This window comes from Oryctolagus cuniculus, chromosome 1 (assembly GCF_964237555.1).
Source record: "Oryctolagus cuniculus chromosome 1, mOryCun1.1, whole genome shotgun sequence".
Classification (NCBI taxonomy): Eukaryota; Metazoa; Chordata; class Mammalia; order Lagomorpha; family Leporidae; genus Oryctolagus; species Oryctolagus cuniculus.
In genome coordinates this window covers 177,706,387-177,724,753 of record NC_091432.1, presented here as the reverse complement: position 1 = coordinate 177,724,753, position 18,367 = coordinate 177,706,387, and the positions used below count along the sequence as shown (strand labels likewise).

Sequence of the window (18,367 nt, the reverse complement as noted above, 5' to 3'; positions counted from 1 at the left end):
GATTGGCCCAGCTCTGGCCATTGTGGTCATTTGGAGAGTGAATCAGTGGATAGAAGATGTCTCTCTCTCTGCCTGTGCCTCTATCTCTGCTTTTGCCTCTCTGTAACTCTGCCTTTCAAATAAACAAATCAATCTTTTTGAAAAAGATCAAGACAAACAGAGTCCCTCTTCTAGAGGCTACTGCCCAGAGCTGAAGACCAGGCATTAAAGAGGTGACCACCATGGTCATGAATTGGTTAAAAACTTAGATGTGTTCTATAAATAAGCAAAGTGCTAAAAGAGAACAATGATAGTAGCCCCTAAATTAGCTTCCCTAAAGAATCTACATGTAACCCCAAAGGAGGAGTTCTGAACAGAGTTGGAGACAGAGCAGAACCAGGCAAGGTGAAGAGAGAGAACAAAGGCCTTGAGTGGGTTGGGGTGGTAAAGGCATCCCTCACTGTGGGTGAGGCCAGAGGTTCCCAGGAGAAGCCATCAAAGGTCCTCACAGGGCAGTGACTAGAAATTGATTTTTTTTAAATAAGATTTTTTTATAATTTGAAAGAGTGACAAGGGTAGGTGGGAGGAGGGAAAAGTAGAGAGGTCAATCTTCCAACTGTTATTTCAATCCCAGATGGCTGCAACAACCAGGGCTGGTCCAGGCTAAAGACAGGAGCCAGCAACTCTTATCTGGGTCTCCCACATGGTGGCAAGGGTCCAACCACTTGGGCCATCTTCTGCTGCCTTCCCAGGCACGTTAGCAGGGAGTTGGATTAGAAGTGGAGCAGCTAGGACTCAAACCAGCACTCTGATATGGTATGCCAGCGACCCAAGTGGTGGCTTAAACAGCTGTGCCACCATGCTGTCCCCTTGAAATCAACATTTTTAAAAATACCACTTCGGCTGAAGCATGAAGGAAAGAAATGGAGGGTTGAAAGAACTCATAAGTGAGTCTTGCCCTATTTAGAGTACCTACTAGGCTGTGGCTATGAACGTACGTGCAGAATGCCCCTTTTCCTTGTTTGGAAGACACACTGTATCCGTTTTCTACGTGATCATTCTAAGTTCAGAGAGCCAGCAGGATCCATGTTACTTTCCTTTTCCTGCTACCTGGAGCATTATTTTCATGCAAGTGAGAGAAAAGCGTTTTGTCAAGTTGAAATCTGGTGCTGATTAAATAGTTTCGGAGTTTCCACTCTCACATGGTTTGAAATGCAGCTGCTGCATATTGTAAGCCCAGAGCAAGTTCCTGGCTGGCAGGAAGTTGCTGGTGGAGGAAAGCTTTGTAATCACCAAGTCATTTAAAATAAAAATAACATTGATGCAGTAAATGGAAATGCATTAGACCACAAGGACCAGCATTCCTCTGGAATATGTGTGGATTTAACCACAGAGGACGGGGCTTTGATGAAGAACACTTTATATTACATTTATATTTTGTCTGAGAACAAATGAGAGCTCTGAGTCCCAAATCGTAACCACGTTCTCCCAAATGCTTCTCGTGTGGGGCATTCCTCGCAAGATGGTTCGTGTGGGGAAAATTGCAAGACGCAGGCTGCTTGGCCAAGTTCCACGGCTATTGTTTCACATATCTGGAAGACGTAAATAATGTCTGTCGCTCGGACTAGGAGCTGTGAGTTACCAGTTGGGCGATTTTGTCATTTTTTTCTTTTTTTTTTTAAATGTGCATTTTTCTCCTGCTTAGGTATTCCCTGTAAATGACGAACCCCCGGTCCTGAAGGCTGACCTCGTCCCCGTGATGCACTGCTCCGAGGGTGGGGAGGTGGTCATCACCCCTGAACATGTTTTTGCCACTGATGTGGACAGTGATGACCTGAAGCTGACGTTTGTGGTTGTGCGAGCACCTGAGCATGGGGTAGTGAGCAAAGCTGGAGTCCCTGTGGTTCAGTTCTCTCAGAGCGATGTTATCGCAGGGGCTGTGACATATAAACACACAGGTAAGTGACAGCATGACTCAAGGGGCATTGCAATGAAAACGTGGGAGTTTCAGTCCACCCTGTGCTACAGGCTCAGATAATCTAGTGGTCTTGATACTTGCTTCCATTAAAATAAAGATGCATAGGTGAGGGCTTGGAACAACGATTAAGATGCCACTTGGATTATCCACATCATAGTGCCCAGATCTGAGTCCAAGGTCTGGTCCCAATTCCAGTCTCCTGCTAATACACACTCTGAGAGGCAGCAGGTGATGACTTAAGTGTTTGGGTTACCCTCACCCTTGGGGGAGACCTGGATTGAGTTCCTGGCTCCTGGCTCTAGCCTGGCCCACCTTGGCTGTTGCAGGTATTTGGGGACTAACAGATGAAGATCTCTGTCTGACTTTCAAATAAATGAATAATTTTTTGAAAAAGATACAGCTGCAGTCTATACCTCATGTTTGCCTCATCACCCCACATAGAGGTGTTTCTCATTCAGAGTGCAGAGAGAGTGAGAGAGTGTGTGTGTGTGTTAGCTGCTGTTCTACTCCTGATCACACAGGACTCCTATTTACTCTGTGATTCCCCTCATCTCCTTTTTGGCAAATTTGAAGAATACTTATTTGACCATCATAGCTTATGGATCCATCAATCATAACAGAAATGCCTGAAGTAGGTTCCATAATGTAATTACATTATTAATTTTTAGAAAGCTCACTGATCACCAGCTAGCTCCTAAAAAGTAGCTCATCTGCTTTTTGAACTGCTTAAAAGTAATGAGGGTATGTTGAACTTTATTTAACTTGCCCACAGCACATGATAGTGTGAGTACGGGTAGGGTATACAGCAAAAGCCTGGTTATAAATACTGTGCCTAGTTGCTGCTGTCACATGATATTGGGTCAAGGTGGCATTAATTTCCCACATGATATGTAAAATTAACAAAAATGTTAATTTTAATATGATTATCTGCAAGTTACATAAGGCTAGGCACTATGGGATTACAGTGGGGTCTAATCCAGACCTTGCTAGGAAGGACTTTTAATATTTAATAAAATGGGGCTGGTGTTTTGTATAGTGGATAAAACCACCATGACATCCCATAACGGTGCCAGTTTGTATCCCAGCTGCTCCACATCTGATTCAGCTCCCTGCTAATGGCCTAGGAAATGCAGCAGAAGATGGCCCAAGTGTTGGGACCCTGCTACACACATGGGAGACCTGGAAGAAGCTCCTGGCTCCAGGCTCCAGCCTGGTCCTGCCCTGGCCATTACAGCCATCTGGGGAGTGAACCAATGGATGGAAGATCTCTCTCTTTCCCTCTGTAACTCTGACTTTCAAACAACTAAATCTTTAAACAAAGTTCATATACAGAGAGGACAACAGGACATATCTGCTCATCATCATGTCATCTACAGCCTGGGGGGCAGTACTTCCTCAGTGATGATGGCTGTGGGGAGCAACTCGGACTAGACTAAGTTACTGGAATTAAGACTTATTCTATGCATCTGCTCTCCCACAATATGGCACTGAGAAGGGAGTAAACAACTTCTACTTAGCTGCCTCTTGCCAACTTGAGTGATGACCTGCAGGAGCTGATCCTGCTCCTGATTGGAGGAGAGCAGCGTACTCGGCGTGTGGGTAGCAGAGTTGGGATTGGTGAAAGAGGACTATAAAGGAGGAGAGAGACAACATGCACCAGGAACATCTAAAGGGAACATCCGGATAACATCTGAGCAGCCCCCGAGAGAGCTGGCCGGCGGTGTGCCGCTCCCCCGTGGAAGTGGGGAAAGTGGCAGGGGGCACCGCCCTTCCGCGGAGGTGGAAGGGTCGGCAGCCAACCCGGGAAGAACCAGCAGCAAACCCGGAAAGGGCCGAGCAGACAAAAGAACAGCGCAGGGTCCTGTGTCATTCCTCCGTGAAGAGGGGGAGCGACAGATGGCGTGGATTTCCTCTGGCTGACGAAAATTATAAGGCAGAGACACAGAGAAAGACCAAGAGATTGAGATCTTCCATCTACTGGTTCACTCCCCAAATACCTTCAATAACTAGGGCTGGGCTAGGCTGAAGTTAAGAGTCTAATTTTTTAAGATTTATTTATTTGAGAAGCAGAGTTACAGAGAGAGAGAGACAGACAGACAGACAGACAGACAGACACTGAGACTGACACTGACTTCCATCTGCTAGTTCACTTTCCATACGGCTGCAATGGCCAGAGCTGAGCCAATCCAAAGCAAGGAGCTTCTTCCAGGTCTCCCACGTATGTGCAGGGGCCCAAGGACTTGGGCCATCTTCTACTGCTTTCCCAGGCCATAGCAGAGAGCTGGAGTGAAAGTGGAGCAGCCGGGACTGGAATCAGCACCCATATGGGATGCTGGCACTGCAGGTAGCAGCTTTACCCACTATGCCACAGCGTCGGCTCCCCAAAGCTGAGAGTCTTGAACTCATTTCATGTCTCTCATGTGAGTGACAGGGACCCAAGTACTTAAGCATCACCTTCTGCCTCCCATGGTGCACATTAGCAAGAAGCTGGAATTGGAAGCTAAACTGAGACTGGAATCAGGCACTCTAATAGCCCAAGTGGTATCCTCACCACTGTGTCAAATACCCACCCCTCATGCCAGCTTTAACCACACTCTGCTATGGTTTCCTGGCTACTAATATCTGCAGATTTCATAGTGGAAACATTATTGGCATATGTGAGAACCAGTGATGGCACAAGGAAGAACTACCAGAATTCAAATGATTTTCTTGTTTGAAGAGTCAGAGAAATCAAGTGGTGAGGGAGGGCAAGGACTCAGGAAGAGGGGTGGAGATAGCTAACGAGTTATCTGGAAGTAGGAGAAAATGTTTAAAAATAACATCTTTCATGTGTATTTTCGCAAACAATACAAGGATACTGGTTGTGTCTTGGCTAATGAATTACTGTGGAACACTTCTATCGCTCCACCAGACATCTTTTCTCTTTAAGTTGTATCTGCCTTTCCTCTTGTCTGTGTTTGGTCTTAGGGAAGCTGTCACTGTTTCCTGGTCCAGGAAGTGCAGCTCATGTGCTGTTGCCCCTCTTTTTGAGTTTCTCGCTAGATCTGAAACAGACCGGCAGAAATCAGATCTAGAGACTCTTCTGGGCCCCTTTGGTCGTTGAGTCACAATTTTAGCAATTTTGGCAGGCTCATGCAGTACAGGTAAAGGGGTGAGAAGAGTTGGTCTTCTCTTCCAGTGCTATATCCCAAGTGCTGACCACTGGGTGTACATATTGCTAGATTTTTTCTAGTGTAATGGCCATGTAAGGGAGTGCTAACTAATTTTTTTAAAAGTAAGATCTTAGGACATTGGGACAAATTGTGTATCTCAAATAGATAGTTTTCAGTCATGTTACTAAATTAGAAGAAATACTGCGTTCAAAGGATGTTTTCATAGTTGCATGCTGTGTTTGCTTATAATGCTCACTTATTTACTCAATAGGTAATTACTCAGCACTATGCCATGACCAGCGTAAAGAACCCCAGTATTGCAGACTTAAGTTTCAGTGAGTCATCTGGCCCCCTCTTGCTTCTGTGCATCGATTACAATGACCACCCAAGAATAGTTTTATCAGCATTATTTTACTTGCTTTCTGTGATTATAAAAAGAATCCATGCTCATTACAGAAAACTTGAAAAGAATGGAAAATATAAGAAGTATTTACTGGCATATTAAGCCTGTGATTATAGAGTAGACTGAAATTGTGTTTTTGCGAAAATTAAAGAAAAAAAGAAGGAAGGAGGGGATTGTGGCAGGGAAGGAAGGAGGGAAATATGGTTATCTTCTTAGAATTGTACCTATGACATACATGAAATCTGTTCTTTTTATGTTAATAAAAATGTAAGAATATATACAGAAGTATTGACAATTAACACCTCTCAAAGATAATCTCTGTTGGTATTTCAGGATCACAGTATTTTCTTTTTTCTAATCATATTGTATATGCCATCTTGTACATTACTTTTTTATTTAGAATATTGAAAATATTTTAAATGGTATAAGCTTTAACAACTGAATATTTTACTTGTAGAAGTACATTATTAGTTTGCTTTTCCTCCAATATTAAACATGAAATCATTAAAATTTTTTCTTTTAAATCACAGTATGATTAACGTTTTTAAGTGTAAATCAACCCTTGCACTATTCTACTTCAAGGTAAAAAAGTCTTCCATCCCCAGTGTAGCCTTTTTAATCATTTAATTTTTAGCCTACCTTTCCAATTATTTCTTTAAGTACATCCAAATGTTCATGGAAAAAATGAGATTCTTGTATATCCTATGTGTTCATTGTGGAGAAATTAGTTATTGAATGTGTTTTGCTTGCCTTTTTCTTTTTAAGTGACATGTTTCTGCAATTTTTTTGTCTTTTTTTTCAATTTTATTTAAGGTATACAAGTGTCATGTATTTCATATATATGGAGTTAGGAACATAATTATACTTCCCTCCCTACCCTCCCTCCCACCCACTCTCCAACCCTTCTTCTTCTTCTTCCTTCTCCCATTCCCACTCTTAGTTTTTACAAAGATCTATTTTCAGTTTACCTATACTCATAAGGTTAACCCTATACTAAGTAAAGAGTTCAACAAATAGTATGAAGGAGAAAAACACTGTTCCTCAACAGAAGAGATAAGGGCTGTAAACAATCATCAAATCTCAAAATGTCCATTTCCATTTCTCTCTCCAACTATCTCTCCTGGCAGATCTTCTCTCCCAACTCAGTTCTGTGCCTCATCTGCCTGGCAAATGGCAAGTGGCAAATACTTGCTATCCCTTTACTGCCCAGCACAAAGCCATCAGAGCCAGCTGGAAAGACTTCCCTGACTTGCACATGTGTGTGTGCCCTGCGTGTACTCTCATCTTCTTTCACACTTAGCACCTCGTACTAAGTGTGGCTGAAGGACCATCCTCACTCAGTATCCACAGGGGATTATTACCAGGACTTCCTGTAGATACCCAAGTCTCACAGTGCTCAGGTCCTTTATGTAAAATGGTATGATATTCGCATACAACCTGCATAAATTTCCTTGTAAACTTTTTAAATCCTCTTAAGATGACTTCAAATATCTAGTACAATATAAAAGTTATGTAAGTAGTTGTTACTTTATATTGTTTAGGACATAATGACAAGGAGAAAAAGTATACTCATTCAAAATGCATGATTTTTTTTTCTAGAATATTTTTGATCTGGGTGTTTGAATCCATAGATATGGAAATCCTGGATATGGTGGTCTGACTGTATTTGAAATTGCCATTCAGTGGGTAAAAAGGGGTTTAATAGTAGCAATTTCTTGTGTGAAAATGTATTTAGTATGAAAGGCAGAGTGACACACAGAGAGGTAGAGAAACAGAAAGATCTTCCATCTTCTGGTTCATTGCCCAAATACCCACAAAGGTGGTGGGTAGGCCAGACCAAAGCCAGGGGGCCAGGAACCCCATCCCAAGTACTTGAGCCAGCATCTACTGCCTCTTAGTTGGAAGCTGGGAGTGGAAACCTGGTGTAGCCAGGACTTGAACTGGCACACTGATATGAGATGTGGGTATCCCAATCATCAGCTTAACCCATTGCAGCACAACACCTGCTCCAATATAGCAATGTCATGTATGCTCATAGCACATACAAACACCTGTGATTTTCTGACTTAACATGTCCCTCTTTCCCATTAGACTTTTTCAGTTCCCAGCACTCAGTTTGTCTTTTGGAACTTCATTTATTGAGTTAGTTATTTTATGAGAGAGAGAGAGAGAGAGAGAGAAAGAGAGAGAAAGAAAGAAACAAGAGCCTGGGAACTGAGAACTCAATCCAGGTCTTTCATGTGGATGGCAAGCACCCAACAATATGAGCCATCATCTGCTGCCTCCCCAGGTGTGTATCAACAGGAAGCTGGAATCAGGAGCAGCGCTGGGACTCAATTCCAGGCACTTTGACTTGGGGTGTGAGTGTTCCAAGCAGTGTCTTAACCACCGCACCAAATGCCAGCTCCTGACATTCTTTAGAAATGGCTTGTCTTTTTTTCTACTGTAGCAACCAAAACATTAATCATCCCATAGTAGGTACTAAATAAATATTTATCCAGTGAGTGAATGGTAAGAGTTTTAAGCCAATAAAAAAGGAAAAAAGGTAATTTAAGCCAATTTGATTTTTGTAACTATTCACAGGTGAGAGACCTCTTACACTGACTTTTCCCAAAGTTGAAGACTGGTTGTTTCTAACTCTATCAACTTCAATTCTGTGGGTTTTTTTTTTTTTCAGTTTTCTCATCTTTAATAATTTTATTGCTCTGTAATGTTATCTCTAGATTTTCTTTGTCTGCCCTCTTCCCCTGGCCCTGTGAAGGGGATGTGTGAGAATCACCAAGAGCACAGATGTGGAGACATGGTGGCCCCTGGCGAGCCAGGACTCCTCCTCCATGCTGTCCAACCCAAGAGCAGGCTATCTTTCCTTCCTTCTCACTGTCTAACTTGGGGCTATTTTGAATCCTAAAAGGTCAGCAGAGGAACAAAAGAAGAAAAGCAAATGTCACTTCCTTTCCAAAGACTGTTGCTACTTTACAACATTTTGTCTGGTACATAATAAGGAAATATTGAAAGAAAACGACAAAAACGTAGATTACCTTTGTCTTTGACCACTCTGGAGTCCCCTGTGCCTTCTCATGTGCTGTGTGGTTGATGGTGGTCCATTGACAGTGGTGGTTAATGCAAAAGAAAAGCCAGTGGCCAATCGTGGGATGGAGGTTCCTTCTGTCTCTCCCTACACAGAACGATGATGAGGGCAGAATGAAACCATCACCAGTCTAGCTTCTCATCTCTCCCTTGTTCATTTGTGAACTGTCAGACCATCGTTAGCCCTGCTTTGCCTCCATATGGTGTTAGATGGCTGGCAGGGATTTCACCAGAGGCAACAGATGGACAACCGTTTTTGCATTATTTTCATGACTATGTTAAATTTCATAGTGATAAGATGAGGTTTTACATTTTATGCATGTAAGTTCCTTTCCTTCTCAGTTGCTGCTTGTAGAAGAGGTAGGAGTAGATTTCTTCTATGTGGTCTATATCTTTAAAAAGTCAGGTGTTAGATATAGTCGTGTCTTCCAGGTGGCGAGATTGGCCTCCTGCCTTGTTTTGACACCATCTCGTTGGTGGTTTCGGATGGAGATGCTGGCCCTTCTGTGAACGGCTGTTGCTACAACGGACCTAATCCATCTGTTCCTCTTCATGAGTCCTTCCCAGTGTATACTCTTAACATCACAGTGCATCCAGTGGACAACCAGCCACCTTCGCTTACAATCGGTGATGATGTTTTTTCTGTTAAAGTACTGTCCTCTTACTTGATGTCATATCTGTGGTTCAGTGAAATAATACCTTATTTATAGTCAAAATAGAAAATCATCATGAATTACCCCCCAATAATTGCTGCCACACAAATTTGTAGAAAACCCCAAATTTCCAAGAGATTACAAGTAAAATTTGATATTTGTGTATAACAAATGCAAGCATGTGTGTGTGTGTGTGTGTATGTGTATGTGTGTGAGAGAATAAGCATGTGTGTTTGTGTGTGTATTGGGACAAGGACAACATTAGAATCTACAAATTTTCTAGTTTATTTCACAGGGGAAGATATCATTTGCCTGCTAGAGAGAGGGAGAGTGATTTATTTTATCTGTAATAATTTCCATTAGAACAGAGTAAGTATACCAGAGAGACCATTTATATACATTTAACCTTATTTGCTTTTGAGAAAGTCATCTCTTCATAGGCATTATGTATATGTTCTGTCTCTCAGAAAAATATAAGCATATGTATGAATGTTATTGTAATTTGCAAACTATTTGCCAAGCAATGTTCTGGAAAGGAAGCATTATCCCAGCAGAATAATTAAGCACCAAGGCATGAAAAAAATGTTCTTTATACACAATTCATAATCGCTCTCAGGTAATTAACGCTCTGACAAACAGTAGGAACAACTGATCTTGAAGAGCACATAAACTACATTTAGTGGCTTATCATTAAAACAGCTTGGCAATTCTTCTTTTCATTTGTCACTTGGATAGAGACACCAGGGAAATCAGGGCTCCTTGAGAATGACTAAAGAGCTCTGCTGGAGCATTTCGTATTTCTGCTGTCTTTCCATTATTGTCTGGCTTGCTTGTACAAGGAAAAGTATAATTCCGTAAGTCAAATTAAATTCCACCCAGTGCTCCTGAATGTTTTTGCTCTAAACATTGTTCGATCAAAGGAAATGAACATCTGAAGTGAATGAACAAATGAAGTGTATTTGCATAGAGGAAGCTTCTCTGGATTGGAATTTCAGCCATGCCCCTCGTCCTCAGTGTTCTGATCAGAAGAGTTCATGCTAAGTCATCACTGTGCTGTTGTTTGTATGCAGGTACCATGTTCTTTGTAGATGAGGGTTTGTCAGCAACCCTTACCATTAACCATTTGCTCTCCACCGATCCTGACACTGCAGAAGATGACTTGGAATTCATTTTGGTTTCTTCACCCCAATTTGGCTATCTGGAAAACACACTTCCTTCTGTGGGTTTTGAAAAGAGCAATATGGGCATAAGTATAGGTAAGTGAAGATTTTATGACCGGCAGTGACCTATGTTTAAGGATATGATTCGCCAAATCGAGCATAATAACTGGGTTTGGTCTTTAAAAAATATTCACGGCACTGAATTCATTCAAGTCATTTTTATTATAGTAGCTGATACTTTCAACTCTTTTTATGTTTCATTTTTATTTTCATTCTTTCCCATGCATATGAGTTTACTTCAAAATTAATGGAATTTTCACTTATAAAAAAGAAAAAATAATAAATACTGAAGAGATACTATGTTTAAAGGCTCTTTGCAACAGAATATTATGATAGAATGGATCTGGTGATGGGGCTGGTGTTGTGGCACATCAGGTTAAGCCACCACCTCGACACCAGCATCCTATATGAGCATGGATTCAAGTCCTGGCTGCTCCATTTTCCATCCAATTCCTTGGTAATGTACCTGGGAAAGCAATGGAATAGGGCCCAAATCCTTGGGCCTCTGCACCCATGTGGACAATCTGAATGGAGTTCCAGACTCGTGGCTTCTTTTTTACTTATTTGAAAGGCAGAGTTACAGAGAGGGAGAGACAGAGAGAGATCTGTCATCTACTGGCTTATCCCCCAAATGGCCACAGTGGCTGGGGTTGGGCTAGGCTGAAACCAGGAGCCAGGACCTTCATCTGGGTCTCCCAGGTGGGTGCAGGGGCCCGAACACTGGGGCAATATTCCACTGCTTTTTCCCAGGCCATTAGCAGGGAGGTGGATTGGAGCAACCAAGGATATGAACCGGCACCCATATGGGATGCTGGTGTCAGTATGCCACAATGCTGGGTCCCTAAGTAAATAAATCCTAAAAACAAACAAACAAAATCTGATGGGAGCTCCCAAAATCATTCTTTAAAATTTTGGCATCTTTGATAGATATTGCTGGAAAAGGTTAGGAAATATACGATGAGTATATCAGAGAGAGAACAGCTGATACTGATTTATTAATTTTGAAACCTACATATGTCCCAGTTATTTATAGCTACTGCATGTCAGGCAAAAACAACACAACAGAGACAAAAACAGAAATCCAAAAGAAAATCTTTCAAGAACAACACTTTAGAAATAAAAGATTCTCCAAGACCCTTGGAAACCTATCTATCTTATATATAAGAGAGACTGGATTTAAGATTAATTGAATTAAAGTCACCCAGTTTGTCCAGTGACTTCATACGCAACTTATAGAATTTTTCTTTTGACTTTGGTATGTCAAAATATCAAAACAATGGGCCAATTAATTGCACTCAACCCAGCCAATTGCTTGATGTGTGCCTGTCAAGTGGGCCGATGACTGGTTGACTCTTCCTTTGACGTGGTCACTTCTTCCTTTCCTACTGAAGCATGACAAGGATTGTTCGTGCAGAAACAGTGTTTAACAGGGACGGGCTGATGTTCATTTCAAGGATCTGAAAAGTGGCCACAGGTCTGTATGCACTATGGTTAATGTTGATCACTGTTCTGTTCTCCTTGCAAATTCCATCTTCCCCTGTGATCCTTGGATGCCTGCTTTCATGTCGGTGGTCAGCGGTTGTTGTAGCCCCTGATAGTCGACATGTAGGTCAACTGCTAAGATCTCTTGATTTGCTGGGAAATATGCTATTATTGGGTTAAGGATTGAGGACCAGTAAACTTGGAAATAACATTTTTCGCGTTTCCTTCTTCCATCTTGGTGTACTCTAGCTTCATTTCAGTGGAAAGACATGAAGGCTTTGCACATTAATTATGTGCAGTCCAGACATCGGAGGATAGAACCAACTGCCGATCAATTTGTGGTGTATGTCACAGATGGAAAGCAACGCTCCTTGGAGATACCATTTTATGTTACAATCAATCCCACAAATGATGAAGCTCCCGACTTTGTGGTGCAGAATATCACTGTAAGAAACATATCAAAATGTTCTTAGTGTCTCATCACTTTCTGATTTTTATTTTGTCCATTTACATTGGTCCAGGTACACTTTTCACATTAAATTGGTAAAGGATGGGAAAGGCAGTATCCTATAATATGTAATGCAACCACTTGAAAACTATTAATCTAAGAATAATGATGAGGGTAAAGATAATAATAACTACTAACATGTAGCAATTGCATAGATATAAATACTAGGTTGCATATTTACAGGATGGAATATTTACTAGGTTGTAGGTTCCAAGTCCTTTACATGTACTTATATTGAGTCTTTGCAATAGACTTTTAGGATGATGGCATTACTATTCCCATTTTAAATAAGGCAAGATCACAAAGATTGGAAGTTAGGTGGAACATAGTGGATTTTTGCCCATATAATCTTTTTTTAAAATTTATTTGACAGATAGAGAGAGAGACAGAGAGAAAGGTCTTCTTGCTGTGGGTTCACCCCACAAATGGCTGCTACGGCCGGAGCTACACCAATCTGAAGCTAGGAGCCAGGTGCCTCCTCCTGGTCTCCCATGTGGGTGCAGGAGCCCAAGCACTTGGGCCATCCTCCACTGCCTTCCTGGGCCACAGCAGAGAGCTGGACTGGAAGTGGAACAACTGGGACTAGAATTCGGCGCCCATATGGGATGCAGGTGCCACAGGCGGAGGATTAACCAAGTGAGCCACAGCGCCAGCCCCGCCCATATAGTCTTATTACATACCGTTCCTTCTTAACCAAAGCTACAATGGCAAGTATTCTTAATTCACAAATTTCAGGATCTTGTAAAATATAACTATTTGTAAAACACATATGAGCTGAAAAATATAAGCTATTCTTTTTATGTAGTTTTAAACATGTTTCTATACAATTACTTTTGGGAAAAATTATATGTAGTATATATTATATAGTTAAATGACCCTTAATATTATTACTTAGATAATACTTGTTGATTTTAGAAAGTAAAAACTAGGCCAGCCCTGCGGCTCACTAGGCTAATCCTCCGCCTGCGGTGCCGGCACCCCGGGGTTCTAGTCCTGATCGGGGCGCCGGATTCTGTCCCTGTTGCCCCTCCTCCAGGCCAGCTCTCTGCTGTGGCCCGGGAGTGCAGTGGAGGATGGCCCAAGCGCTTGGGCCCTGCACCCACATGGGAGACCAGGAGGAAGCACGTGGCTCCTGGCTTTGGATCAACGAAGCGCCGGCCACAGCATCCATTTGGGGGGTGAACCAATGGAAAAGGAAGACCTTTCTCTCTGTCTCTCTCTCTCACTATCTAACTCTGCCTGTCAAAAAAAAAAAAAAAAGTAAAAACTAAATTATTAAAATAAATAAATAAAATCTAACGTAGATAATCATGCAAAGCAGACTCGGAAATTCTCCCTCTCCAAAAACCATTACTACTTGTCACTCCCCAGTGACAGAGTTTGCGGTATAATTCATTACACATGAAGGATTTGTTCACATGGCAGCGATGTTTGTGTGCTATGATTTTTCTGTATGTTTTTAATTTAAAAATAATGGATCAGATTTTATGTACTACTACATATGTATATATGGAAGTCTTTTCATATCAGTATGTAATTCTTTTTTTAAAAAAGATTTTAATATTTTTTTCAAAGGCAGAGTTACAGAGAGGCAGAGGCAGAGAGAGAGAGAGAGAGAGGTCTTCCATCTGCTGGTTCACTCCCCAAATGGCAGCAATAGCCAGAGCTGTGTAGATCTGAAGCCAGGAGTCAAGAGCTTCCTCTGGGTTTCCCACATGGGTGCAGGGGCCCAAGGACTTGGGCCATCTTCTACTGCTTTTCCAGGCCATAGCAGAGAGCTGGATTGGACGTGGAGCAGCCAGGGCTTGAATTGGTACCCATATGGGATGCTGGCACTACAGGCAGTGGCTTTTACCTGCTACACCTCAGCGCTGGCCCCCAGTGTGTAATTATTTTTAAACAATACTATTTTATGTGTGGTTACTTAATTCAGACATATGTATAACAAATTCTGATTCATTGGCATGAGGCCAGGCTTTGTGATCAGAGGGAATTAAGTGTCATTTCGATGAGTTTGTAGGGTATTTGGCAAGCCACTTCTCCCCATGCTTCTGTTTCCTCATCTGCAAAATGTTCAGCAAATCTTCTTTAAGGGGTAACCATGATGATCAAGATGAATGGTACAGAAGAGACCCTTCATACATGTGTGTCGGGTGGGCATTTAGAGTAGTGGTTAAGCTGCTGGTTAGGACACCTAGATCTCATATTGCAGCACCTAGGTTCAAATCTGGCTCTGCTCTCAATTCTAGGTTCCTGCTAAGTTACATCCTGTGAGGCAGCAGGTGATGGATTAATGGATCAAGTAGTTGGGTCCCTGCCATCCATATAGAATCCTGGATTCTGATCCTGGCTCCTGGCTTTGTTGTAGCTCAACCCCAACCATTGCAGGAATTTAGGGAGTGAACAAGTGGATGGGAAATCAATCTCTCTCTCTCTCTCTCTCTCCCTCCCTCCCCTTCTCCCCTCCCTCTCTCTCTCCTCACCTGTCTCTTTGCATCTCAAAAATTTTTTAAAATAGGTGTTATTGCTGTTTTCACTAGTGTGTTGATCTTTTTTATGATATGGAACAAAGCAAATATTAGCAATTTAGAGACCATTATTTTGTTATATCTTTTACTAAAAATCAAATTCTAAATGCTAAGTCTTTATCTAATTTTAATTTTCTACTGAATCTTACTGGCATGTGAGAATAAACACGAAAGTTAAGAGTCAGCCTTGCCTTTCCTCTTCTGTTGGCACATGGGTTTCTCTGGAGAGCCCTTCAGTAATATCAGAGAAAAAAAATGCATTTATGATTCCTTCTGTAGCTATGTCTGTTGTCTAGGGCTGGGACTTCTAAAATAATTGGGCCGCTGGGAGGTTATCCCTTGCTCTTCTCTGGAAGTTATCATGCTCTGAATCTGGGCATTCCCCCGCGGAAGCTGCTGGAGAGTAACAAATAGGCAGCCCTGTGTGCTCTCCGCACAGCCCATTTTAACCTTTACGGGATTTTTTTCAATAGCTGTATTTTGCTTTCTTGTAAGAACAGGAATTTATTTTGTAGTACTTTTTTTTTGCAGTTATACTGCAAAAAAAGATTTAAGGTTTTAGTTTAGATTATTAGAATCCATTTCAAACCTATCTACTACAAAGTTTCTGCATTTTATATACATTGATTTCTAAACACTTTGATGTAATCTCAACAGGCAATTCAACCTGTGCCAAAGAATCCCATTTTTTTTTTTTTAATAAAGTTTCCCAATAATTGAGGCAGCCCTTAGCCTAGTGGTTAAGATACTCACTAACAGCCAGCGCCGCGGCTCACTAGGCTAATCCTTCGCCTTGTGGCGCCGGCACACCAGGTTCTAGTCCCGGTCGGGGCGCTGGATTCTGTCCCAGTTGCCCCTCTTCCAGGCCAGCTCTCTGCTATGGCCTGGGAGTGCAGTGGAGGATGGCCCAAGTGCTTGGGCCCTGCACCCCATGGGACACCAGGAGAAACACCTGGCTCCTGGCTTCGGATCAGCTCAATGCGCCGGCCGCAGCGCGCCGGCCGCAGCGGCCGTTGGAGGGTGAACCAACGGCAAAGGAAGACCTTTCTCTCTGTCTCTCTCTCTCACTGTCCACTCTGCCTGTCAAAAAGTAAAAAAATTTAAAAATTTTAAAAAAATTAAAAAAAAAAAAAGATACTCACTAACATGCCTGCATACTACATCAAAGTGTCTGGATTCAAGGTCGAGCTGTGGCTCCTGTTTCCAGCAGACAAACCCTGGGAAGCAGTGGCAATGGTTCAAATGACTGGGTTCCTGCCGCTCATGTAGAAATCTGGATTGAGTTCCCAGTTCCCAGCTGCCAGCTTCAGCCCAGTCGAGCCATGGCTATCGTGGTTATTTTCATAGTGAACCAGCAGATGAGAGTTGTGTGCCTCTCAAATAAATACATTTTAAAGAATACCCCAGTAATCTCATGAATTGATTTACCTTTTTTTAAAAGAGATTTATATATTAGAGCCGGCGCCGCGGCGCACTAGGCTAATCCTCCACCTAGCGGCGCCGGCACACGGGGTTCTAGTCCCGGTTGGGGCGCCGGATTCTGTCCCGGTTGCCCCTCTTCCAGGCCAGCTCTCTGCTGTGGCCTGGGAGTGCAGTGGAGGATGGCCCAGGTGCTTGGGCCCTGCACCCCATGGGAGACCAGGAGAAGTACCTGGCTCCTGCCATCGGATCAGCACAGTGCGCTGGCTGCAGCGCACTGGCCACGGCGGCCATTGGAGGGTGAACCAACGGAAAAGGAAGACCTTTCTCTCTGTCTCTCTCTCACTGTCCACTCGTGCCTGTCAAAAAAAAAAAAAAAAAAGAGAGAGAGATTTATATATTTGATAGAAAGAGTTACAGACACAGGGAGGGAGAGAGAGAGAGAGGTCTTCCATCTGCTGGTTCACTCCCCAAATGGCCACTTTGGCAAGAGCTGGGCCCATCCAAAGCCAGGAATCAGGAGCTTCTTCCTGGTCTCCCACACAGGTGCAGGGACCCAACCACTTGGGCCATCTTCTAGTTTCCCAGGCACACTAGCAGGGAGCTGGATTTGAAGCCAGGTCTTGAACTTGCACCCATATGGGATGCTGGAACTGTGGGCAGAGGCTTAACCTACTATGACACAGTGCTGGCCCCTGAATTTACCTTCTCATTAGCTGGAAACATTGACATACAGTGAGGCAGAGGGGAGAAAGGCTTTATAGTCAAGCTCTATGAAGAAGGAAAATTACAACATGTTTTTAAGTTCCTTTAGTAAAATTCTTAAGAAAAAGTCAAGTGACCATTGAAGATGATTTCTTTTAACTTTTATTTGGCAAGTATAAATTTCCAAAGTACAGCTTATGGATTACAATGGCTTTTCCCCCCCCATAACTTCCCTCCCACCCGTAACCCTCCCCTCTCCCGCACCCTCTCCCATTCCATTCACATCAAGATTCATTTTCAATTATCTTTATATACAGAAGATCAATTTAGTATATATTAAGTAAAGATTTCAACAGTTTGCACCCACACAGAAACACAAAGTGTAAAGTACTGTTTGAGTACTAGCTATACCATTCATTCACATTGGACAACACATTAAGGACAGAGATCCTACATGAGGAGTAAGTACACAGTGACTCCTGTTGTTGACTTAACAATTTGACACTCTTATTTATGGCGTCAGTAATCTCCCTGGGCTCTAGTCATGAGTTGCCAAGGCTATGGAAGCCTTTTGAGTTTGCCGACTCCGACCTTATTGAGTCAAGGTCGCAGTCAAAGTGGAAATTCTCTCCTCCCTTCAGAGAAAGGTACCTCCTTCTTTGATGGCCCGTTTTTTCTACTGGGTCTCACTCGCAGAGATCTTTCATTTAGCTCCTTTTTTTTTTTTTTTTTTTGCCAGAGTGACTTGGCTTTCCATGCCTAAAATACTCTCATGGGCTCTTCAGCCAGATCCGAATGCCTTTAGGGCTGATTCTGAGGCCAGAGTGCTGTTTAGGACATCTGCCATTTATGGGTCTGCTGTGTATCCCTCTTCCCATGTTGGATCGTTCTCTCCCTTTTTTATTCATCAGTTAGTATTAGCAGACACTAGTCTTGTTTGTGTGATCCCTTTGACTCTTAGACCTATCAGTGTGATCAATTGTGAACTGAAATTGATCACTTGGACTAGTGAGATGGCATTGGTACATGCCACCTTGATGGGATTGAATTGGGATCCCCTGGCATATTTCTAACTCCACCATTTGGGGCAAGTCAGCTTGAGCATGTCCCAAATTGTACATCTCCTCCCTCTCTTATTCCCACTCTTATATTTAATGGAGATCACTTTTCAGTTAAATTTAAACACCTAAGAATCATTGTGTGTTAATTAAAGAGTTCAACCAATAGTATTAAGTAGAACAAAAGAAATGCTA

The 18,367-nt window shown here is 42.5% G+C and overlaps 1 protein-coding gene across 7 annotated transcripts in view; it reads left to right on the top strand.

The window, feature by feature from the left end:
- The window catches only part of FREM1 (FRAS1 related extracellular matrix 1), a 179,531-nt gene that overhangs the window by 88,566 nt on the left and 72,598 nt on the right, over positions 1 to 18,367 (top strand). For all 7 annotated transcript variants that reach the window (XR_011380085.1, XM_070052347.1, XM_002708087.5 and 4 more), the window contains 4 exons: positions 1,685 to 1,937; positions 9,032 to 9,226; positions 10,323 to 10,508; positions 12,204 to 12,400. Coding sequence is in view for 6 of the 7 variants with exons in the window: in XM_070052347.1 (XP_069908448.1) it covers positions 1,685 to 1,937; positions 9,032 to 9,226; positions 10,323 to 10,508; positions 12,204 to 12,400 (831 nt within the window). In the remaining variant the exon portion in view is untranslated. The remainder of the gene's footprint in view (positions 1 to 1,684; positions 1,938 to 9,031; positions 9,227 to 10,322; positions 10,509 to 12,203; positions 12,401 to 18,367) is intronic.